This window comes from Telopea speciosissima, chromosome 11 (assembly GCF_018873765.1).
Source record: "Telopea speciosissima isolate NSW1024214 ecotype Mountain lineage chromosome 11, Tspe_v1, whole genome shotgun sequence".
Lineage (NCBI taxonomy): Eukaryota > Viridiplantae > Streptophyta > Magnoliopsida > Proteales > Proteaceae > Telopea > Telopea speciosissima.
The window spans coordinates 17,957,991-17,983,415 of NC_057926.1; the positions used below are offsets into that span (position 1 = coordinate 17,957,991).

Sequence of the window (25,425 nt, forward strand, 5' to 3'; positions counted from 1 at the left end):
TACGCCTATGCTCTGACAATGGCTGGTCAGAAGTTGAGACCTTATTTTCAAGCCTATGCCATAGAAGTAATAACAAACCAGCCTCTGAAGAAAATCTTGGCCAAGCACGACTACTCTGGGAGACTAGTAGCATGGTCGGTAGAGCTAAGAGAATTTGACATTCAGTATAAGCCCCACACTACCATTAAGGCTCAAGTCCTTGTCAACTTCGTCATTGAGTGCACCTTACCAGATGAGGAGATAGCACCAAAGGTTGAAGCTAGGGAGGCAACAGAAACCTGGACTTTATACATGGATAGCTCATCTAATGGTATTGGATGTGGTGCTGGCCTAATATTGACAAGCCCAGGAGGGTTCTTGGTGCAGTACGCACTGAGATTTAAATTCCAGACCACGGATAACGGATCAAAATATGAAGCCCTAATTGCAGGTTTGAATCTGGCGACGGGCTTGGTAGTAAAGAATATCACCGTGCATAGAGATTCTCAATTGGTGGTCAATCAAGTAAAAGGAGAATACAAAGCGAAGGAACCATGCATGGCTCAATATCTAAGAAATGCACAGCTTAATTAATGAGTTCACCAGCTTTCAAATATTGTAGGTACCTTGAGCACAAAATTCCTTGACAGACGTGCTTTCTAGGTTGGCCACCTCAAAATTTCAAGATCTAGGCAGAACCGTATACATAGACATGCTCGATGCGCCAGGTATAGAAGAAACTAAGGACGCACTACGCATTGAGGTCGAGCCCTGCTGGATGGACCCCCCCATAGCCTACCTCCAAAGGGACACACTCCCAACAGACAAGGAAGAAGTCAACAAGATAAGAATGCGAGCAGCACGGTACACGATGATAGGGGGAGTGCTTTATAAGAAAGCTTATGCCATGCCCTACTTGAAATGTCTCAGGCCATCCGAGGCAGAATACGTTCTAAAGGAAATTCACATAGGCATTTATGGACAACACTTGGGGGCATAGAACTGGCTCACAAAGTCGTCAGGCAGGGATACTTGTGGCCATACCTACGGACGGAAGCAATGAGTTTTGTGCGCAAATGCATAAAATGCCAAACATTTACAGCGATCACGTGTCAGCCAGCCACGGAGCTCACTTCAATCTCTAGTCCATTACCTTTTGTATAATGGGGGATGGATATTCTAGCTTCCCAAAGGCATCAGGAGATAGATAATTTGTGGTTGTGGTTGTTGACTACTTTACTAAATGGGTGGAGGCAGAAGCTTTAGCGGTAATTGTAGCTGCGAAGGTATGGAGATTCTTCCTCCATTCCATCATATACAGATATGGAATTCCGAGAACCATTATCACTGACAATGGAAAGCAAGTTAAGCTAAAAGTCAAAGAATTTAGTGATTAGTATGAAATTCAGCTTCGAAAGATTTCGGTAGCGCACCCACAGTCCAATGGCCTGGCAAAAGCCATGAATAAAATCCTACTAGACGGAATCAAAAAGAAGTTGGAGATAGCCAAAGGATTATGGGCAGAGGAATTGCCCAGCATTTTATGGGTGTACCGAATAACAACAAGAATTACAACAGGTGAAACACCCCTCATGCTGGCATATGGAACCGAGGCAGCAATCCTCGTGGAGATAGAGGAAACATCAATGAGGGTGCAATTATACAATCCAGATGCTAATGACCAGGAGTTAAGAGCAAATTTGGATCTGTTGGAAGAGATCCGAGAAACAGCGCGAGTAAGGAACGCCGCTTACCAACAACGTACGGCACACCATTATAATGCAAAATTGATAGCAAGAAAATTTCACCAAGGAGAACTGGTGCTTCACAAGGTAGAAGCTGCTAACCCGAGATCTATAGAAAAGCTAGTGCCCAATTGGGAATGACCATATAGAATCTCCAAACAAGTGCTGCCAGGGGCTTTTCATTTGGAGACTTTGGAGGGAGTACCCATACCACGGTCTTAGAAGGTAGAAAATTTGCAAAAATCCTATCAATGAGATCAGTTCCCATTTGTTTTAAATCAAAATTGAGATTATTCTAAAGTTTCATGTGACTATGACTAATAAAGATATCAATGCTTACTCATCACACTATAGCAATGGTTTATTCTTGCAATCAAACTTTGTAATCATTCTTCTAAGCAAATTTCACATGTTATTATACATGTTACTATTAATGATATGCCAAAAATGCAATGGTCATCCGATGATAATGGTGAGTTGCACCATAGGGGCGTTTCCCCAATGAACACAATGGTCATCCGACCATAATGGTGAGTTACACCATAGGGGCGTTTTCCCAATGAAGACAATGGTCATCCAACTATAATGGAGAGTTGGACCATAGGGGCATTTCCCCAATGAAGACAATGGTCATCTGACCATAATGGTGAGTTACACCCCAGGGGCGTTTCCCTAATGAAGACAATGGTCATCCGACCATAATGGTGAGTTGCACCATAGGGGCGTTTTCCCAATGAAGACAGGCTCTGCTCCTGTGTTGAATGCTCAGAGGAAGAAGATGTCTTCTTCTTACTTGAATGCTGGCCCAAAATTTTGAGACCCTGGGAAGACGAAGGAGGAACATTCTTCTTGGGTTCTTTCCTCGGTAGACCCTTTTTATGATCGATTGGGCCCTCCTTTCTCTTCTTGCCTTTATTCATGGGAGAAAGAACTGTATCCCCAGTGATTTGAAGATTCTCCGTCTCCATAAAACTAGTAAGTGAGCCCAAAGTAAACTCCACTGCAACAAACATGAAAGAGGAGGTTAGTGCAAAGTAGAGGTCTACGCGAAGGAGACAGGAAGAGGTGAATTCCTAGGGCACTCACCCCTCTCCAAGTCATTCATGTCCAGAGCATCAATAGCATCCACTTCCATACACTCCCACTCGGTCACCATCCTTTCTAAAGTGAACAGATCCTTGGTGTCAAACCCTACCCCTGACTGACTGGAATTTTGATTGAAGGACAGGAACCACTGATCAAGCAACCAAGAACACTGTGGAGTATTACTTCAGTGGTTTGGATTGATGAGGAAACCCTGTGTGGGTCATCCTACATGCCTGTCAATAGATGGATAGTAGACCCCTGCAACTGTGCAGCTCACAGCCTGATGTATGACTTGGATTCCAGGTAATCTCTCTCCTCCTCAAACAGTGGGACCCACCTATGTGAAAAGTGTGTAAAATATTCTATTTGGCATGTGAGGATAATACCCTGATCAAGGGTCAAACCCCTGTGCAAGCCCTTTGAATTTCAGCTTGCTGGAATTCTCTGGTCGATGGCACTGGGCGATGCAGCAAGGCCCGGTGACATCGCCCAGTGGGTGTTTCTGAATATTTTAATGAATTTTATTTATGGGGACCATCCAATACGAACATGGACACCCTCCACTGATAGAGGGAAGTCTGAGGGACCACCTCATACCCTTGGTTCACTGTGGACCCCATCGGTGTGCTCAGAATCAGACAGAAACAGTTTAAAAAAGTGATTTTTAAAAGGGACCTTCACAGGCAAACATGCCTCAGTGAAGGGGGGTCTATAAATAGGAGGGGTCTGAGCTCATTTAGAGCTCTTATATCTGTCGGGAATCTATGGGAGAGAAGAGAGGAAAGGAAGGAGAAAAAGAAGAAGAAGGAGAAGAAAGAAGGGGGAAATAGCTGCAGCCCTACACCAGCCTAAGCTCGAGCTGCTCCTACCCTACTCAGGTATAAAACCACCTATATACACCTGCTGCCCCTTCCCCTCTTGTGTTTTGCTTGCATAACGACTACTTGGGCAGCCTAGAACAGCTAGGGCTTGTCCAGAACAGCTCTAGATCTGCCATGCAGACCTTGTGCATGGAAGATCTGAGATTTACATGCATTGTTGGAAGTCTGATTTGCTGTTCTTATGAGCCAAATTTGGTTGTACCCTACTACACTGCCCAGATTTACTCTTGTTGAGCTAATTGGAGTCCTGGGTGTAAGCCAAGGCTGCAGAGACCAAACCCTAGGTGGTTGCAGCCTTGAACCATTGTTTTTCAGGCATTTCCAGCCCTGTATGTGGCTGAAATCAGATTCCCAAGCTTGGCAAAACCCTGTGATACTATTCACTGGGACTGCTTGGGCAGCCATTGTCAACCTGAGGGTGGGTCTGATAGGGGATCCACTTGGATCAAAATGAAGGCCATCCCTGGGGCTACCTAACCCCCTGACATGTAGAGGATCAAGATTAAGCTCAGCCCATGAGGCCCAACCTTGGGATCTCAGCCCATTTGTCGATTGCAACCTCTGGGCGATGCAGACATCTCCCAGAGCCAATGCCCAATGAAGGGAAAATGGCTGGATTGGTGGACAGACCTGGGGGATCTCACCCACTGACCCCTGGACACTGTGGGAAGGCTGGGAAATTACCAAAAAGCCCTTCCCCACATCTGCCCTTGATTAGAAAATGCTTTGGCACCCTAGTGGGCCCCGCGGGTGAAAGATACCCTACTGTGCTTGGTCCTACAGCACAGACAAGCTGTGGATAGCACTGTAATCATATTCTGACCTAGGGTCAGGTACAACCATTGAAATGACTATTTTACCCTTTGTGCCACTGACACTGGGTTGAGGCACCAGGACATGACCTAAGGCCTAGTGCATGGTCCAATGATCCCAAATGAGTACCAACCAAGTACCGAGTCAACCCAGTAAGATTAGGTTAACCCTAGGAGCACCAGTGATAGACTGAAACCCTAATATAACAACTTTTGATCTATATCTAGGATTTGACTCCGTGCTCGAGGACCACTATCAAACTGCAGTGGGAACTGGGTTTGCAACTGAGGTCTTAGAACCCAACTCAGGTGACTGAATAATATTATCATTCATGTATGTGTAATTATGATTTGATGCCGGCTAATATGAATTGAAATTATAAATGCTGCGTTACTTACTTTATTTCAAGTTACTCAAATCACTGCATAATGACTGTCTGTTGATCAACACTGTGAATTCTTCTATGATGAATGTGAATGTTAGACTAGATGTCGTAGTCGGCTTGGAAATGAGGCCCGTGGTAGCCTGTAGTATGGGATACGGTTGACACCACCTGACTCATATGATGCCATATAGACATGGGGCTAGAGTTTCATCACTCATGCTACGCACCCTTGCCAACAGGGTGTTAAGGTGTTGGATGCCTGTAGGGGCGACCATCAGAAAATGAGAAAAGAGAAAAAGAAATAAAAAGAACACCGGAATGGTGCATGAAATGAAAAGAACACCGGAATGGTGATATGAGCTATATGCCAGGCTATAAGCCAAAAAAGAAAAGAAAGAAATGAAATGGATTGTCCCATGGGTTAATCACAGAGGGCTGGTCGGATTAACCTTGGTGAACGAATGCGGGAGCTGACTGGTCCTCTCCGACAACTCAATGGGTGTATCTCAGGAAGGGGTTAGAAGCCCTCACCAGGGATACATGTATTGGGGATTATAGTAGCACACACCTGACTTAGTTGTATTGTTATGTGGCTAATAATAAACTGGACTTGCACATCATGTACGATCTTTTGAACTGTGAATTGTGATTGCATGTGCATGCATGATTGATGTTATTTGCTCACGAACTCGGTGGGGCTCACACTCTGTTGTACAATGTTTTCTTAGATGATTTTGTAGATAGATGCCAGTGTGGCTCGGAGGGTCATCTCGAGGAGGAGAGTCTTGGTTGTTACAATGATGTTGGTGTGGACCCCAACGGAGGTCATACCGATCCTGCATACTTTCTCGGTGGTCGTGGATGAAGACCGTTGAGGAGTGCTTCTAATGTTTTGTTGTGGGGACTCCTTTTTGTTTTGTTAGGAGTTTTCCCCGTTCTGACTATGGATAAGTTGTAGTTTCTTTTTATTTCTTTTTGGGGTTGAGTATGCTCACCCTGTATATGTCTATGTATGTAGCACTGTACTTATCAGCTTTGTTTCTTGTTTGTAGGTTGGAGGGAAATGTTCAAACTATCTTATGTATATATTATCACCATTTTCCCGTATCGCTATGCTTCCTTTTATTATTGAATCGTAGTTTTTTTACGGCACTCTGATCTTGCCTATGGTAAAGTGATGGTTGTGGTTCCATGATCGTAAGCACAGCTTCTAGATCCATGGGATTTGGCGGATTGCTGTTATGCAATTCGGGTCACCTACCCAATCCTCCTAGGGGGTGGTTTGGGGTGTGACACTTGGTGTCAAGGCGGGGAGTTCTGTTTTGAGCAAAGGTGCTCGGGTAACACCATGTGGTAGGACACTTGGGCCCCGTATATGAAGCCCAAAAGAATCTCTATTTCCAACCATGAATGGTGGTCGGGATCCTGCCCATTACAGGAATGTCACGCTAAAGAAAGTAATACCACCTAGGGTGACCACTATTTGAGGTCAAGATTACCTAATGAACAGAGCGGCAGAGGGACGTCTGCCTAAGCGAGAACAACTAACTATGAAGGATCCTACACATCTCCAGCAGTTAGGGACCAATTGGCTGGGGGTAACCCCGTAATGCTTAAGAAGACAAGAGATAAAAGCAAGAAGGGGGTAACGGAGCCCAGCCTCAAAAGCATCTAAGATGAGGCCGACCTCGTTGGGATGTGCATCATTCAGCCTATTCTCGGGAGAAGGGACTCTAAGGTCTACAGATTCTGGGATCGAATAAACTTCTTGGATCTCCACAAGGTTGTATACTATTAGTGCCGAGGGGAGCTCGTCCACCCCTTTCCCTATGGTGGGATCAAATTGAGGTTGACGAACACGATAACCCCTTTTTCCGCGGGAAGCTGATGATTTACTAGGGGAGCCGCGGCTAGAAGTACTGGCAGAAGCATCAGAGGTACTTCGAGGAATTAAAATGGGAACCCTAGAAGCTACGGTGCCCTCCATGGATGATCGGGGAGGAGCCCCTTGATTTCTTCTCGCCCCTTCCTCATGAAACAACTCCTCAGCCTCTTTTAACAAGGAGTCCACATCTCAATTGGACTCAGGGACCAAAGTTTTCTTAGATTTCCCCATCTCTCAGACTAAACAGAAAAGCAATGCGAATGAAGAAATAAGGAGGAAAGAGAAAGGGAAAACTACTTGAACACGAAAAAGGACGCGATTGAAGAAAAGAATAGGCACTGAATGAAATGGCTTCAAAAACTCAAGAGATGTTTTAGCAAGAAAACTTGAAGGTGGTGAGGAAGGAAAGACAGGGGAAGTTAGAATGTTGTATACTCTTGGGGACAGTGAATCGAAGCTCCTAATCCAACCATCCATTTCGCTTGAATGGTCAAGATGCAAAGAAGAAGAAGAAGACACATGTTTCGAGAGTGAAAAAAGCTACCTCTGCAAAGAAAACACCGGGAAAGCAAGAAAGTTTAAATTTTGAACTTTATGGCACCCCCCCCAACTTCCCTCAAAAGGCGTGAAAATTGAAAGATATTTCGGACCCACATGCAAACATCGGCGAATGGCGGCGTGATTATAAAACACCCACGGAGGGTAATGTCATCCCAAGAAGAAAGACGATTCATGAGGGTAATAGCTCGTGATCAGTATCCAACACAGCCAGATACCAGAGTCGATCGTCATCAAGAAATAATGAATCCATGAAGATTGAGAGCGACTGAACATGCAAGCCCGAGTGCCCTCATCCAAGATGAACATCCGAGATGATCAAATAATCCTCTCCATATCTCATTCCAGATAAGGGGAGTAGGGGAAAATGATACACTACTTTTTGTAAATCCAATCGTTACTTGACACATGGCCCCACTTGGACTACAAGTAAACCAATCCATAACGGAATCCCAAAAAATCACGCCCAAGACAGTTATACCGGCCTAAACACATCAACAAAGGCAGTTGTAAACTTCCAATTGGGTATACGCTGATAACCATAATTCACGTACCAAATCCGGAAGGATCCCAAGATTAGAGGGAAGAATCTCGATTCTTGTAAGAGTTTCCTAATCCGAGCATGCAGGGACCACCTTACCAGAAAGGAAAGATCCTCTGGCAGATCGGAGAGATGAAATAGGAAAGAGATTGGGCGTGAACTTCTATAAATAAGAGCCCCGTTACTCATGTAAAAGGGGATCATTCTTCTATCAATAGAGAAATCAAGAAATACTATAGAGTAATCTTCGTTTTCCATATTCATCCTACTTTAGGGCTAGCTTGAGAGTTGCATTACTTGAGGATTTTCCTCCGGCGACATTCTTTATGCAACAGAGAGTATTAGCTCTATTTGAGATTACCTTCAACTTAACTGTTGAACTTTCTTAATTCATTTGAAAAAATAAACTCATATTTTGACTTCTGTTTTTTCCTTATAAATGCAGGTGATGTGCTATGGTTCATGCAATGAGTAATCCTTCAACTCTTTCTGGGAATCAATGGAATCATTGTTACTTATCTCTCAAACCTTGGTTTATATAAATGGCATTAAAATATTAATCATATTTCTATCTTGCTTGTGTCTGTGTGTATGGAATTCAACTATGTTGCATGTAGATGTGGTGCTCTGTTTTTCTGGGAAATCTATTGCTTCAAGACTTTCATTGGTGTACTTATGATATTGTAAAATGTATCAACAGGTGGAGTTGATTTGGGGATCAAACCTAATATGATGGAATCCATCCATTATTGCTTGCTATAAGGCTGGATCATTGTCCTTTCAATTAATTGTCCATTCATGGTACCTATTCTTTGTGATTGGGCAAGTTGTGAATGTGATAACTTTAAGTTTTCTAGCTATAGTCCTGCTTATTTGCTAGTTATTTTGTCAAAACATGCTTAAGCATCCTTTTTGTTGGAATTTTTTCAATAATTGTGTTGACGGTTTTGGGTCATTATTTGGTTCAATGTTGGCCTGGTTTTTTGGTGGTTTTGGGTCATTCTTTGGTTCAATGTTGGCCTGATTTTTTTGCTAAGGGACATGTATCTTCAAAGAGACATATCCATTTGTATAGTGCATTTATAGCACTTGGATTGAAATCTTTTAATCTAATCCATTGAACCAAGAGACACACCTACACCATGGGGTATCTTCAAGAGACACTTACATATAAGTACTTGGATTAGAATCTTTTAATCATATCCACTTATGTCAATGGACACACCCATTCCATGAGATGTCTTGAAGGGATACATCCACCACTATAGATAGAGGTGAAATGGACAGCCCAAATGATTCAATTTTTGGTGGTACGATTTCAGTCAGTCAAGCATTAACAAATTCTCAATTTTTTTATAGTTTCAAGTGATTACTGTCTCTGCAAATCAGTAATCAGTCCAGCCTGTTTTATCTTGGGAGGCAGATTTGCTACAACCCAGTGCAGTAATAGGGTGCAAATACTGTCTTAAGGACAGAGCGTTCTCATTCGATTCAGGCTATCTCTTTGTCCTCTTCTTTTGATATCAATGTTTATCTAACAATCTTAAGACAGTATTTGATCAAATGGAGGAGACTACGATAATGAAGATACCTGGGAACAAGATTACCAAACTAGAAAAGTTTGATGGTTCGTTCTTCAAATGATGGATAGGGAAGATGTATTTCTTCCTCACTGCTTTGAAGCTTGCTCATATCCTAAATGAAGAGAAGCCAAAAGCACCTACAAACACCACTGGAGAAGCTTCAAGTAGAGAGACACCGGTATAGAAATAGCAGCGCTAGAAGTGGGAACAAGATGACTTCATGTGCAAAGGTTATATTCTCAATGGATTATCAAATACACTTTATGATGTGAATGAGCCCAAATTTACAGACAGTATGTCGAGAGAACTATGGGAGGATCTCAAAAAAAGGTACAAGATTGAAGATGTTAGTAACAAAAAGTTTTTTGTAAGTAAATTATTTGATTGCAGAATGATAGGTGATAAATCCATTATTTCACAAACCTATGAGTTGTAAGATCTCATGAATCAAATAATCTCTGAGGGCCATACTCTTGATGAATCTTTCCAAGTATCTACAATTAAATCAAAATTACCTCTTGTTCGGAAACATTGTCAGAAAGAGTTGAAACAAAAGAAAGATGTAATGACTATGCAAGAATTGATAAAGTATATCCAAGTTGAAGAGAATTCTCGCAAATTGGATAAACTTGAATTGGAGGAAAAATCTCCAAAGGCTCATGTAATAGAAAATGCATCTTCTAAGGGCAAAAAGAGAAAGTATAATGGAAAAAGTTCTGTTTCGAAAAAGAAGAAGGGTAGTTTTACTAACCCTAAAGCGGCTTGTTGAAAATGCGAAAAAGTTGGTCATTTTAAGAAACAGTGTCGAGTTTATCTCAAGGAGAAGCAACAAAAGGACCAAGCTGACAAGGATGATTGGGCTACTATAATATCTGAAGCATACACAGGCAGTGATGATGAGGAATGGTGGATGAATTCCGATGCAACCAAACATATTGTCAAGAAAAAAATTTGTTCAAAATTTATGAACCTACGGCAGATGGACAAAATCTCTTTATGGGAAATTCTTCAACTGCTAAGGTCATAGGAAAAGGCACAGTGGTTCTATCTCTCACATCCGGAAAGAAGTTTACTTTGAATGATATACTTCATGTTCCTGATATTAGGATGAACCTAATTTCTGTAAGCTTGCTTGACAAACATGGATTTAAAATCCTGTTTGAATCGAAAAACGTCATAGTGTCCAAAGGGGGAATATATGTTGGGAAAGGCTATGCATCGAATGGGATGTATAAGTTCAATATGATTAATGAAAATCCATCTTCTACTTATATTGTTTCTACTTTTGATATTTGGCATTCTAGACTTGGGCGGCATGTTAATTATAAGTGCATGAAAAATATGGTTAAATTAGATTTAATACCGGATTGTATTTCTTCTAGTCAAGACAAATGTTCTGTATGCATCAAGTCTAAGATTGCTAGAAAATCTTTTAAGAAAGTAAAAAGAAATACACAACTCTTAGAATTGGTACATTCTGATTTATGTGAGTTAGAAGGTATTCTAACTAGAGGTGGTAAAAGATATTTTATCACTTTTATAGATGATTGTTCAAAATATACATATGTATACTTGTTAAGGACTAAAGATGATACTTTGGAGAAATTCAAAATCTACAAAGTCAAAGTGGAAAATCAATTAAAGCGTAAAATTAAAATCTTACGAACTGATAGAGGAAGGGAATATTTTTCTACTGATGATTTTTGTAAAGTTTATGGAATTATCCATCAAAGAACGGCTCCTTATAGTCCTCAACAAAATGCTGTAGCAGAAAGAAAAAATAGGACTCTAATAAAAATGGTGGATAAACTTTTACTTACTTCTGACTTACCAAAGAATTTATAGGAAGAAGCATTAATAACTGCTTGTCAGATACTTAATCGTATACCCCATAAAAAGACTAATACCACTCCCTATAAATATTGGATAAAGAGAAAACCTTCTCTTGGATATTTCAAAGTATGGAGATGTAGAACATTAGTAAGATTAACTGATCCTAAAAGACCTAAATTAGATGAAAAGGCAATTGAGTGTATTTTCATTGGCTATGCCCAACATAGTAAGACCTATAGATTTCTAACTATGGAATCTACAGAGACCGTTAGTCAAACTATAATTTTGAAATCTAGAGATGCTCAGTTCTTTAAGGATTCATTCTCTAGAAAACAGAAGAATGAAGATACAAACAAGGAGGGTTTTCACTTAAAGATTCATTTATAATCAATAAGTTTAAATCCAGGAGGTAAATCTGTTAAAATCCATGTGTTATTTTTCATGATAAAATCCATTTCATTATTTATAGATTCTTGTCAAAAAGCAGAATCTTGAGAATTCATGGCTTCTCAAAAAATTAACGGATCGTGTTCAACATTATATACACAAGAATTTATAACTTTATTTTTATTTCCTTCCACCCCAAGTATTGATAGAAATCTGGACCAAAGGATTTTTCTACTCTAACTCTTTTACTTTTTCTTGGTTCAACACTCTCATTATTCTCAGAGTTTGATTGAACAGTATAGATTGTTAACTAGTCAAATTTTTATATGGTCTAAAACAAGTTCCTAAACTATGACATGAAAAAATTGACCAAAAGGTTGTAGTAAGTGGATTTAGAATAAATGAATCTAATAAATGTGTTTACTCTAAATTCAAAAATGAACATGATGTTATAATATGTTTATATGTTGATGATATGTTAATCTTTGATATTAATTCAAGCATTGTTTAGGAAACAAAGGTTTTCCTATCTTTATGTTTTGATATGAAAGATATGGGTGAAGCAAATGTAATTTTGAAAATCAAAATTGTTAGATCCTTTGATTCTACTTCTTTAACACAGTCTCATTACATAAAGAAAATCTTAAAGAAATTCAATCATGAGGATTGTAAACCAGTTGCTAACCCATAAAATCATTCTATTAAATTAACTTCTAATGAATGTAATTATATATCTCAATTGGAATACTCTAGTATCATTGATAGTCTAATGTATATCATGCAGTGCACTTGTCCTGATATAGCTTTTGCAGTTGGTGTTTTGAGTAGGCTTACTTATAACCTTGAACAAATTCATTGAAATGCGATTTCTAGAGTACTTAAGTACTTAAAGGACGCAATGAATTATGCATTAAGTTATAAAAAGTTTTTCGCAGTACTAGAAGGATACGCAGATGCAAATTGGATTACAAGATCTGATGAATTAAAGTCCACAAGTGGTTGGATATTTACCTTGGGTGGATGATCAATTTCTTGGGGATCCAAGAAACAAACTGTGGTTTCACACTCAACTATGGAGTCTGAACTTATTGCTTTAGCAAGGGCAGTAAAGGAAGCAGAATGGTTTAGGGACCTATTAATAGAGATTCCTTTGTGGCCTAAGCCAATGCCTGCTATATCAATATCTTGTGATAATAAAACAACATTATCAAGACCTTATAATAAAGTTTACAATGGAAAGTTAAGGCATATCAGTTTAAGACATAGTTATGTAAGGGAACAACTCGTTAAGGGAGTTGTGACTAGTAGTTATGTGAAGTCAAAGGAAAATTTGGCTGATCCCTTTATAAAAGGCCTAGGTGGGGATGTGGTATGGAAGACTTCCAGGGAGATGGGTTTAAAGCTTTTAAATAAGAAGTAACCCATAAGTGGAAACCAACTAGACACTAGACTAACATCTAGTCAACTAGTTCAAAATACTTGTAGTTACAACCGGTTATGCACTTAATTAGTAGAGATAGTATCTCTTATGATCTCAAGGTAGTGCATGCATGTATGGAGAAATAGACAGATGATAGGATCAATCATTTAATGAATCTATGTCCTATAGGAATTGCAAGTCATACATTTGCATTTTATTAGATTCACCTATATAAGTGCAGGAAGTGGGACCGCTTCTGCGAGATTCAAAGCTTGTCTCTAAAACGCTTATGAAAACCTAAGATGAAAGCACAAGGCCCATAAATGTACGGTTAGTTTTGAAATTATGTCAAATAAATCATATGTCTAGTATATTATATTTATCGCTATAAATTCTAAGTTCAAGGTCTCGGCTACTTTGATTTTGACAAGTCCTAATGTATTTTGACAACATAAAGGTTTAAGTCAAAAGACACCTTTTATGTAAGTATGATTTAAAGGTATAGAGAGGTTATTGATGGAGACTCAATTATTTTAAAAATTGAGAGAAATTATTGAAATTTTTTCAATAATTGTGTGGACGATTTTGGGTCATTCATTGGTTCAATGTTGGCCTAGTTTTTTGGCTAAGGGACATGTATCTTCAAAGAGACATATCCATTTGTATAGGTGCATTCATAGCACTTGGATTGGAATCTTTTAATCTAATCCATTGAACCAAGAGACACACCTACACCATAGGGTATCTTCAAGACACTTACATATAAGTATTTTTATTATAATCTTTTAATCATATCTACTCATGTAAATGGACACACCCATTCCATGAGGTGTCTTGAAGGGATACATCCACCACTATAAATAGAGGTAAAATGGACAGCCCCAATGATTCAATTTTTGTGGTACAATTTCAGTCAGTCAAGTATTAATAAATTCTCAATTCTCTGATAGTTTTAAGTGATTACTGTCTCCGCAAATTAGTAATCAGTCCAACCTGTTTTATCTTAGGAGGTAGATTGCTGCAACCCAATGCAGTAAGAGGGTGCAAATACTATCTTAAGGACAAAGCGTTCTCGTTCGACTCAGGCTATCTCTTTGTCCCCTTCTTTTGATATCAGTGTTTATCCAACTCTTTCTAAATACCATCATCAAAATTATCCTTTCTAAATACCATCATCAAAGTGAATATGGTGAATGGTGAATTGTAATTTGAATGGTTAATGTAATTACAAATAATTATAGGTATTGTACATGAGGAAATGTTGCTTCAGTCTCACCTATGCAAATCCTAGTCCCTATTGGAGGTTTTCTAGGTGTCTCCCCCTTCACCTTGGTTGAAACTCAATATAGACGGATGTTCCCTGGGAAATCCTGCTCGTGCTGGTGCGGGTGGCATCTTCCAAATAATAATGTCAACGTAATTTTTTCATTCCGGACTTTTCTGGATGTCAAATTTGAATTTGATGCGGAGTTTTTGGCGTTGATTCTGGGTCTAGAACATGTGAAGTTGCTGGGTGTAACACACCTATGGATTGAGTGCGATTCAACTGTTGTGTCGATCCTTGTTTCTCAAAGAAACATCACATAGTTCGTGCATCAACAATGGTCTACTCCTCAATCTTTTGTTTTGTCTATTCATTGGAAGATCTCCCATTGTTTCAAAGAAACAAACCCTGTAGCTGACTACTTGGCTAAATCTTTGGCTAAGTTGAGATTCTCCTCCATTATGGAGGACCTTCCCCCCTCAATCATGAATGATCTATTAATTGACGCTCAGCGTAGGCCGAGATAACGGTTCCTTTAGCTTTGTTTGTCATTAGCTTAATTTTCCCTCCTGTTGATGGCAATGCCGCAGGTAGGAGGAGGTAATTTTTCCTATTTTTATATGTGTCTAGCTTCGTCCAATTTTTCTCTCATCTTTGTATTCATTTTTTAATTTCAATACAAATGATCTTTTTAGCAAACAAAAAAATGTAGAAGAGAAAATGTTGAAGCTAATGTTTTTTTTAAAAAAAAATAATATAATCTTTAGCCATGATTTAATGTACCACAGCTATAAATCAATAATGGACACGGTTTTAACCGATGCCGAAAGCAATAAATTAGTTTTAAAAACATTAAAAAGAAAAACATTTTAATGGATTAATCTGTTTGTAACCAACCTAATTACAGAAAAGTATTGTAACTGGACTTCTTTTTTTTTTTTTTGTAACTGGGTTAATCTGTTTGTAACCAACCTAATGGTCGAAACATTGGGCTCTGAGTTTATAGATAATATAGCCTTAACAAACTCTAGCCAGACACGATCCGTGATCCATGCAACCATTGTGAGTGACACCAAGGACTGCACTTTGATTAAGATCTTGGTAATACCGATTCTTTGACGATATATGTATTTTATTTTTGGGGGAACGAGAGGAAAATATTGATATCCACGTCAAATCATCAAACATATGAATCCATCTCCTCCTAGATTTGATCCAAATTTAGCATTAGTTTGGATCCAAGATCGAGATTAACTTTTTCCTGCATCGAACTTTTTCTTCTCTACACATACTCTATTATAAATTTCAATCCAACTCAAAACACAATATTTCCTTACTTGGAGATACAGATACAAGCTAGTCCTTGCAAATGCACATAACCACACAGACATATTAGATGCACTAGACATATCACATATAATATGATCTACATACGCTACAGACAGATGAAAATGAATACGTACACACCATTCGTGTATTCACTCCACTGTAGTATAGTGAGTACTAGACTATTAGCAAATATTTATTTATCTATATATTGGTTCTTGCTGGATTTGAGAAGCAAAAATTTTGCCTCTACTTCAGAACTGTTTGGGCTTCTCCACGTCCTCCAGGGGACGAAACCAGGCTTTCTGCTCCAAAACGGAACTCTCACCATTTGATGGAGGGAAATGGAAGCCACGATCCCCTCCGGCAGCACTGATGTGCTCCGTCGAGGGGCCAAAGACCCCAGTCTGTGGATGCGGAGCCCAGTACTTCTCTGATGCAGGATCGATCAAATCGTCCGGTACCACACTTGGGCGAACCTGATCATCAATCTCCTTGTCGTAGGAAGAGACGTGCATTCCCCTCCTGTAATGGCAGAACCAGTTCATCATCAGCCTAACCAAATCATGCTAAACCGGTTTGGAACACACAAATCGCGAATTCACTTGAGCCAATATGGGTCAAAAACTAAAATCATGAACCATACTTGACTAAGCCAGATAAGGCATGAACAACTTGCTTCGCTGAGTAAGAACATGAGCGATTAAACCACTAATCATCCAATTTGTCTCAGATTAATTTTGGACCCATATGAATATGTGATGAGATACCTTAAGAGTATGATGACCAAAGGAGGTGCACCGGGCATGTGAGCCCATATAAGAGGACGAAAATTTGAGTTGCTGCTACCCTATTGGCAGCCAAGAAAATGGAACTTAAAGAATATTTTAAGAAATACTAAAACCTAAGACGGTATTTATGAACCCAAAGGAAAAGTGAATTATTCCATTTCTTTGGCTGCCAACAAGGTTGCAAGGGTATTTACAAACCCAAAGCAGAAGTGAATTATTCCATTTCCTTGATTGCCAGCAGCAAAATATTTTTCTCCTATAGGACCGTACAAATATGTCACAAAACTACAAATGCGTTGAGTGGAGGGAACTTCGTGGGCAAAAAAAGGGAGGGAGGTACGAAAGTTTGCTCAGAATAGCCCGGAAATTATTCGGATAAACAGTATAAGATCCCATTATGAGACGGAGAAAAAGAATAAAACAATTTACATTATCTATCGGGAAATAGTTTTCTGTCCGGGAGTATGGCCTACGCCAGCACTCCCATGTATCTATCTCTCTCCTCAAAACAAAAAAGGCAGAGATGTCTTTTCATATGGAGAAGAGATAGATGCGTGGGAGTATTGGTGTAGGCCACACTCCCTAACAGAAAACTTTCTCCCTTATCTTATCTTTTATAGAATAAAAAAGATCAAGCAAATACGGGTAGGTGAAGGCGTGAGGTTGACGGGTTAGCTCAGCTCAGCTGCCTTGGCTTCTTCTACCCACAAATATGGGGAATATGAAGACAGTGTTACCGTGATGCAGAAGGCATGGGCAAAAGAAGAAGATAAGAAAACCAAATTCTTTCGAGATAGATATATCCAGTCCAATTTTCTCCAACTTTCTCTATTTCCAGATCAGGATTGTGTGAACTGTGAAGAGATCTTCGTATCAATTGTGATGGAATATTGACGGGCGGTGAGGACTAAGCCCGTGACGAGAGAGGCTTTATCAATTCTGTGGTGGATTTACCAAATTCTGTAATAATTAAAGAGTTGGAAGCATTATTACTTTATACCTTTGAAATGGAAAAATGACCGGCGGTGAGGAGTCAGACAGCCGGTGAAGAGGGAGGCTTCATCATAGTTCTGTAGTTCTTTTTTCCCTAATTAAAGATTTCAGCGACTTCTCTATGCGAGAAAATTGGACTTGTCGGAAAGCGGGGATAATAAAAGAGGGTGCATACAAAAAAAGGGCTCTAGGTATTACACTACCTGTCGCTCTTGACGAGAGTAAAGGATGATTCCAGACAAATGTGAGGTAGTGGAATCTCCGAGATTTTGTAACGGAGGAAAACAATTTCAGACAAAAAAAAAACCCGATTTCAATGCAACAGAAGTAAGAAATCAGATTGCCAATAAAAAAAAATCAGTGGAAAATGAAGGAATCGAATAAAGAAATTTCTGGAGAGTTAACGGATGAAAGAGATGTCATACTAAAACACAGCGCACAAAATCAGAGAGAGAGAGAGAAGTAGTAGTAGAAGAAGAAACCAAGTTTACTTGCAATTCTACTGAAAATCAGCAACAGAAGAGATAGAAAAAACAAACAGACCATGAGAGCACAAAATCCAATCTCTCTCAACCTTTTAAAAGTAAGTTTCCCTAAAAATACCAGAACATTGAAACTTGAAAACCATGTGTATCACAGATTCTGACAGATCGGCTGCAGGAACTCGAAAACTTGAAAGCATCAAAGATCAACAGAGAAAACTCAAGAAAGCAGAAACTATAACAAACGAATCGGAGAAAAAACGAAAAATAACAGAGCTTTTGAGAATCTTCTGTAGAAAAACGAAAGAGAGACACACAGAATCAACATCTATACACAGAACAGAGTTTCATATTTCTTGAGGAAAATTTCTTCAAATCATATCAACAGAACGGTCTTGAAACGGAGAACTTAAAAAACAGAGTATCAATTTCTTGAAACGAAATCCACAGAACAGTCTCGAAATGGCTAATCACTGCGAATCATAGTATCGTAGAGTCTACAACCGCTTTCAAATGTGGAGAAAAAAGAAGAAAGTGTCAAATGATTATTACCTCAGCGCAGAGGCTTGGGAGGAAGAAACGCGAGCAAGATCACGGCTGCTCCCGAGCGAGATCTGGTTGATGAATCGCTTACCTAACTTCGCGATCCCTCGGCTCTGCGAATTGGCGGCCATACAATAACAAGTGTCTTAGAAGCTAAAGAACAGTTGTAACTGAACTTTATGTTTCAGTTTCAGACAAGATTGCAGAGAGAGCTCAACCGACTCGTTTTATCTCGACTTCTCCGCCCCCAAATCTGTATTTATAGCTGGAGTGCTCTGCTGGACTTCTCTCTCTGTCTCATTTTCTCTCTATCCGATCTCTCTCCTTGTAAAAAAAAAATAGGGCAAATTTCACGGACACCACCTATAATTATTTGAAAAGGCAAGTACATCTTAAATTTTACAAAAATATCATAAATTATCCTTATTTTATATTTTTATTTCAATTTAATCCACTCCGTTAAGACTGTACAGTTAAACAGTTGTTAAATATTTTATAATGGCGAAATTACCCTTACCATACCGTTAAACCCCAATATCCCAAATACAAACTAGAGAGCAATCGGAGATCGGAGATACAGACGTTATACCCTTACTATCAACAGAATGACGGCAAAGAGGTGGGTATCTTCAAAGTTTAAATCAGTAGCTAGAAGTTCTACTGTTGATTAAAAAATCTCAAACTCATTTTTTTTTTTTTTTTTGAACCACAGTCGAATCAGGGGAGGAGAAAGGGTTTTCCCATTCAAAAATCAGGGGAGGAAGAAGAGATGGAGAAGAAGTGAGAACCAGGAAAATACCTTAAGCTGCTACAATCTACCGCTGCAATCGTCGGCCTGAAGAACCACAGTCGCCAACTCGCCGCCGGCAGAAGAAAAAAAGGAAGAAGTGAGAACCAGGGGGTTTTCACTTGTCGAAGAGAGGGACGAGCGTTGGCGACTGTGGTTCACGGCGGTGGTGAGCAGCCGAGGGCTCACGGCGATCGGAGATCCAAACGTTGGGGAACTTTGCAGCTGCCGTTGATGGAGATGACGACGACTTCAGCTCCATAGGCTTCGTTCCTGTCGTTCCACCTGGTCCGGGTTCGACTCGGTCATGATTTGGTAGCGTAGGCACTTGAACAGCTGTACAAGGATGGCACTCGTTGCACTTGTTGTGGCAACTCGGTGGAGTAGAACCCAACAGAGTTTTGTCTTCAATTAACAATTTCTTCATGATTCAATCCAGTCCCCCATCATTCTCGATGGTTCAAAGAAGAAAACAGAAATTGATGTCGGAGAACCTAATGAAGTGGATGATTGGAGATTATCGGAGGGAAACTGAAGCGACCCACAGCAAGAAGCGAGTGGATCTCTGCTCTTTAAGAATCAGCTCTTCACTATGATTGAAGAAGGCTTTAACTCGAAAATCTCTGAAGCGCGTCCGTTTCAGCGACGGCAAGACGTTTCCATGATTCAACTTCCACTACAGAAAATATACCGGAAAGGGAAGGTGAGGGAGGAATCAAAAAGATTTTGCAGATGGATTTGAGGGAAGATTCGTACCAGGAACGGGGATCGCATGGTTTGGAGATGGTGGATATGTTCGGGAATGACGGCGAATACGTCGGTAACGTCTTGGTGAGGAGGAAATTCGATTTGGGAAGACGATGGAATCTTAGTAATTTTTAAATTACTAAGAGGGTAACATCGACATTTTAATTTTTAGATGTAACCTTGCTTAACGTTAGGGGGAGGTTGATATTTTGACAAAATTTAAGATGTACTTGCCTTTTCGAATAGTTATAGAGGATGTCCGTAAAATTTACCCAAAAAAATATCTGTTCTCTCGCTCTCTTTCTCACTAACCGATCTAAAGGCACACCCGCACAGCAACCGATCTTCCGTAGAACGCACCAACTCCGTATCAATCCGTATTCGGTGTCATTTTCCGTCTAATCTAACCGTACTTTTTGACGGTTTACCTTGAAAGTAACGGAACCTTTTCCTTAGAAAACCACGCCAACCACGCGGAGAACTTCTGCGTGTAAAATGGATTGGGGTTCGAATGTGGAATGGATCGGGTTTGGATGTGGAGCGGATCATTGCGTAATATTAACTCCAATTGATGATTTGAGCTTGAATTAAAAACATGATTGTGACATCAAAGCTGATGTCATACCTATTTGGAACCAGAGCGTACAAGAACGGCTCCGAGTCGTTCGGGTGGAATCCACCATGTGGGACCCACATGGAGTGGATTCCATTTGAATGGCTTAAGCCGCTCTCATACGTGATCGTGAGCCCAACTGTTGGAACCATTGGTATAGATTTGCTCTGAATTTTCAATTCCGTAGTTTTTTCTAAGGATGTCTATGGGTAGGATTTTGGGATATCGGTATGGTATAATGTACATATACCTTATATTGATAATGTATCGAATCGATTCGATATTATTCTATACAGGTATTCAGTATAATATCACTATAGACAAAATACTGAAATACACCATACTGACACCGATATTATACCAAATACCGATTCAATATAGGTATCTCATATCGATACCATATCAAATTTATTTGATACAAACAGTTTCAGTATTCGATACTCGATACACATTAGCACCCTTAGTTTTTTCTCCAAAAATGGCTCTTTCTACAGTCGTGTTTGGATTGGATCAAATGGAATATTACCCCTTGCTATAGAAAAGTGAACAATGGCTGATTCTCTAATGTGCATCTCAGCAATCTTCGGCTTTTATCTTGGACAGCCAGAATAGACATAGATATAGATTTATGTAATACTTTGCTTTGGTATAATGGGACTCTGCATTGTCTCTGTCTTTTCTTTTTTCTTTTTGTTGGTAAAAAAGCTTTATTAAGAAACACGAAAGCACATGGCTAAGATTACAAAGATCAACAAACCACGGATCGAAAATGAGCCACACCATCGTATACGTCATCGATAGCATCTTTCTTGTTAGGGAGTCAACACGGTTGTTATTCTCCCCTAGAACATGAATGAAAGTACATGTTTCAAAGTAACTAGAGAGATGAAATATATTCACTAAGATGCCTCGAAAACTAAGAGGCGACATAGAAACCCCTCTTTGTAAGTTACTGACAACATCCTTATTATCTGATACAATAAGAATTTTGTCAAAACCTTTTGATATACACTCCAACAAAGAAGAGCGGACTGCGATAACTTCCCCAGTAGCAATATCCTGGAAAGAAAATATGATTTGACCTGTACATTTAAATATGAACACACTTGGAAAAGTATCTGTTTGATCCATATCATAATAGATTGACTACCGGATATCACCATTCCTACTGTGATGTTGGGTTTTTTTTTTAATTCAAATAAAATACAAGGTGAGACACCATGATGGATTGATAATGGTGGCCACATCCAAGCTAAATGCTAATAGACTGCAAGCACGTAGATTGTAGAAACTCTCTAATTGTGAACAGATATAATGGGTAATTGCATTCCACCTGTGACATATAGCACAAGGAGGATCACACTAGAGGAGCATTGTAATACATGCATATGTATAGTGCGGTTGGCACTTTGGCTCTCCTCTCTATTAAAAGGTCAAATCAACTAGGTTAGCCTTCAATGTAGTTGAAACCTGAGGATGATCATTTGTCACATTCCAAAATCACTTCTTGGGAAGATTCGATGGTTGACCTGAGTACTCGAAGTATTCAAATATCTCTAGGATTCAGATGCAGTAAATACACGTCACAAGTATAACAGTTTATAATATAACTAAAGTTTCATTGACAGAATGCGCTCAAAGTTAATATTTACATATGCTTCCAGACGTAATATTTTCCTCTCATTCTCTACATTCAGTTACATCATATCAAAAATTTTTTAAAAAGGAAAAATGTAATCTAACTAATAGTTACAATGGATTCCTATCCTTCAAAAGAATGTAAGGAATTAACAAAAAGAAACAAAAAGGTTGGTTTTCATCATTAGTTCTTATTCTCCAGGGACATCCTGATTGTCCGCATAATAGGGGTCATACCCCTCTGAGTCCAGACTAGGAGGCTCACAATTATCATAATCCTCCGCTTCGAAATTATCCTCCCCGCCACCATAACATCCACCTGCAGGATCATCTAAAAAAAAGAATTCCACAAGGGTGAGTTCCACTGAGCCCAGCAAGTGAAAGATAAACTACACACACAAGCATATGCAAACAAAAACTAAATGCATGGATTCAATTTTATTCTTAATTCCACCTATCAAAAGTCTAAGTCTCTAAGTCTGTGCTACGCCAACAACTCGAGAAACATTCTCGGTTCCTTCCCATTTCTCCGAGACATAACCTCAATTATTGTATGGGGCCCACATCGGTCGTTGGTATTAAATACCTCCCCATGGGTAGACCCTGATAATCATATCCTACACCCCATCCCGGCGTACCATCACACTCCTCAGTGACAGAAAACTATGATCACCCAACACCTGAACCCCTACTGGTAAAGGTTGTAACACCAAGGAATGACATTTCTAACCATATGCAAACTAAATAGCATAGTACAAGGTGTACAGTGCTTCCGCATCCCATACTATGACACACTATACCTCTCATTTTTAAGCCGGCTACGGCATCTATTCTATCACAAATATTCACATTTCAAGCCATTCTACATCGCATCAACATAAACCACAGTTTCATATCCATAAGCCATAAGCCATCAGCCAATAGATCATTCTCAAATAAAGATAGCATTCATACATATGCATGTTTCCTAACAAACAATCTAATGAAATAAACATTCCCAAATTAATTCAAGTCTATCCCCACTTACCTTGCATACTTGCGTTTGCGTAACTAAGCTGACTCTTGAGTTGGTTGCTGATAGGTTCGATGGCTAAAGTGCTTTGTCCTATGATTAATATGTCTTACACACATGTTAGAAGGTGTCTAAGTATAGGTGGAGTCCTAGGTTTGCCTTAGGGTTAGGTTGGATTAAGTCTAAGACTCAAACATAAGTTTGATAGTAACCCAGGTCACTGATGTAGTCAACCGGGACATCAGCCAGAGTGATACAGTAGGTATTTTGACTTAGACCATCATCACTGGTCGATGAAGTAGTCGACCGGGACAGTGACCTGAGATTTTGCAGCAAGAATACTCAGGTCGAAACAGAGGTTTTGGAAGGGATTTTTGGTTGGATTTCTTTAATTTTATAATGGGATGATGTTTACTTGACCCAAACCCTGAATTGGAACCATGAATTGGTCAAAAGATATGGAGAATTGGGGATTTGAAGATGGGTATAGCCAAGTATAAATAGAAATCGATTGTTATCAAATCAAATTAAACATGCACAGGTTTGGATGATCAAAACCCAATTAAGGTAGAATCGGTCCATAATTCTAAGTCTAATAGAGATTTTAATGAAGTAACAACATGGGATTAAACATGCATGTAAGGATTGTGGGATCTATAAGCTAATTTCAGGTATGGAAGAAGAGTAATAACTCAAATGCTTATCTTGGAACATAATCTGTTTTCAGTAATAGAGTTTGATTGGAATTTGGTCTCAATTGCATTAATTGGAAAATATGTAGATGATTAGATGTTCAATTTCATCACCCAAAATAGAATTTTGGTTGGATAATGAGATAAGAGAATAGGTAGGTAGAGTTAGTGTTAATTTAGGGATTACCTTCAAGAGATGAGGTTAATGGAGATTAAGGTAGGTAAACAAGTTCACCTTCTTCTTCTTCTCTCTTTTCTCTTTTTCTTTTCCCTCTCCTTCCTCAAACGATTTCAACAGTGAATGACCCTAGCTTTAGGTTTTGTTTATATAGGAATAGCTTTAGGGTCTGTTTGGTTAAAGGTTTAAGTTGTCAAAACTGATTTTTAAGTCGAATTTCATGTACATGGGCTGAAACGTGGGCCCTGCATACCTACATTGTTGGGGAAATATTCTAACTAGATACTTAGGTCATGGCAGTGAGATCCCCGACTCAGGACACCAGGCCTTGTATACCAGAAGTAAAGATTTGTCATGACAGCAGCACTAGTCGATGAAGTAGTCGACCAGTGCCATCGGCCAGTGTGTGATGCCCTTGCTATCTTTGTGTCGGGGTACTTCTCAATATTACTTACATGCCCGAAATACCCAAAATATGGTTAGGGTTACATACCAAGAGTTGTACATCTGTTTGTGGACTTTGCAATTACATGGAGGAGTTATCCATCATTTTACTGGCATGTGACGTATTGCCGTATAGATTTCTTCTTCATCATCAACCAGTTCGAACACCCAACCAATATTCCATAATGTACTCGATGCTACGACTTCGGGTTCCAGATCTAAATTTGGATTCAGGTTAGGGTTTGGATTGAAAATAAGCCAAACTGTAACATTCTCCCCCCTTACGGAAATTTCATCCTTGAAATTTGCATACCTGGTAAGCTGAAAAAATGAGGATATCTTTCTCGCATCTCTTCTTCACATTCCAAGATGCTTTCTCAGGCTTGTAGTTTCTCCACCGCACCTTAACATAAGCGACAGTACGGTTGCGACAGTATGGTTGTGGAGCTTGTGTTCCTTATGCCACAATATTTCTTTGGGTTGTTCCTCGTATGACATATCCGCTTCTAGTTGTACCGACTCAGCAGTCAGAATTTATGCTGGGTTTGGTATATACTTTTCAACATGGATATGTGGAACACATTGTGATTGCCTTCCAACGAGGGTGGTAGGGCCAATTGATATGGCACTGCTCCGATCCTCTTGAGAATCTCATAAGGTCCAGTGTACCTAAGGCTTAGCTTTCCTTTCTTACTGAACCGCATGATCCCTTTCGTCGAAGAAACCCAAAGGAATACCTTCTCTTCAGCTTGGAATTCGAGATCCTTCCTTCTAATGTCGGCGTAGCTCTTCTACCTCCACTGAGCTACCTTTATCTTC

The 25,425-nt window shown here is 39.6% G+C and overlaps 1 protein-coding gene across 2 annotated transcripts; it reads right to left on the reverse strand.

Moving 5' to 3' along the window:
- Positions 1–15,680: 15,680 nt before the first annotated feature.
- Positions 15,681–18,668, reverse strand: LOC122644572 (late embryogenesis abundant protein At5g17165-like). Of its 2 annotated transcripts, none has more exons than XM_043837951.1 (2): positions 18,505–18,668; positions 15,681–16,208 (listed from the first exon to the last, which is right to left on the reverse strand). In XM_043837951.1, exons 1-2 carry the CDS (start codon positions 18,624–18,626, stop codon positions 15,941–15,943), a joined length of 390 nt encoding a protein of 129 aa, XP_043693886.1. In that variant the 5' UTR covers positions 18,627–18,668; the 3' UTR covers positions 15,681–15,940. The 2 variants fall into 2 exon arrangements, with proteins under 2 accessions (XP_043693886.1, XP_043693885.1); XM_043837950.1 differs by having other exon boundaries at positions 15,681–16,211.
- Positions 18,669–25,425: the final 6,757 nt, after the last annotated feature.

What these genes read in the sequence shown, in the direction of transcription:
- LOC122644572 (XM_043837950.1), bottom strand. Translation starts at nt 18,626, where the DNA reads ATGGCCGCCAATTCGCAGAGCCGAGGGATCGCGAAGTTAGGTAAGCGA. An exon ending in TCCCAAGCCTCTGCGCTGAG is followed by an intron (nt 16,212 to 18,504) that starts GTAATAATCATT and finishes CTGCCATTACAG; the next exon opens with GAGGGGAATGCACGTCTCTT.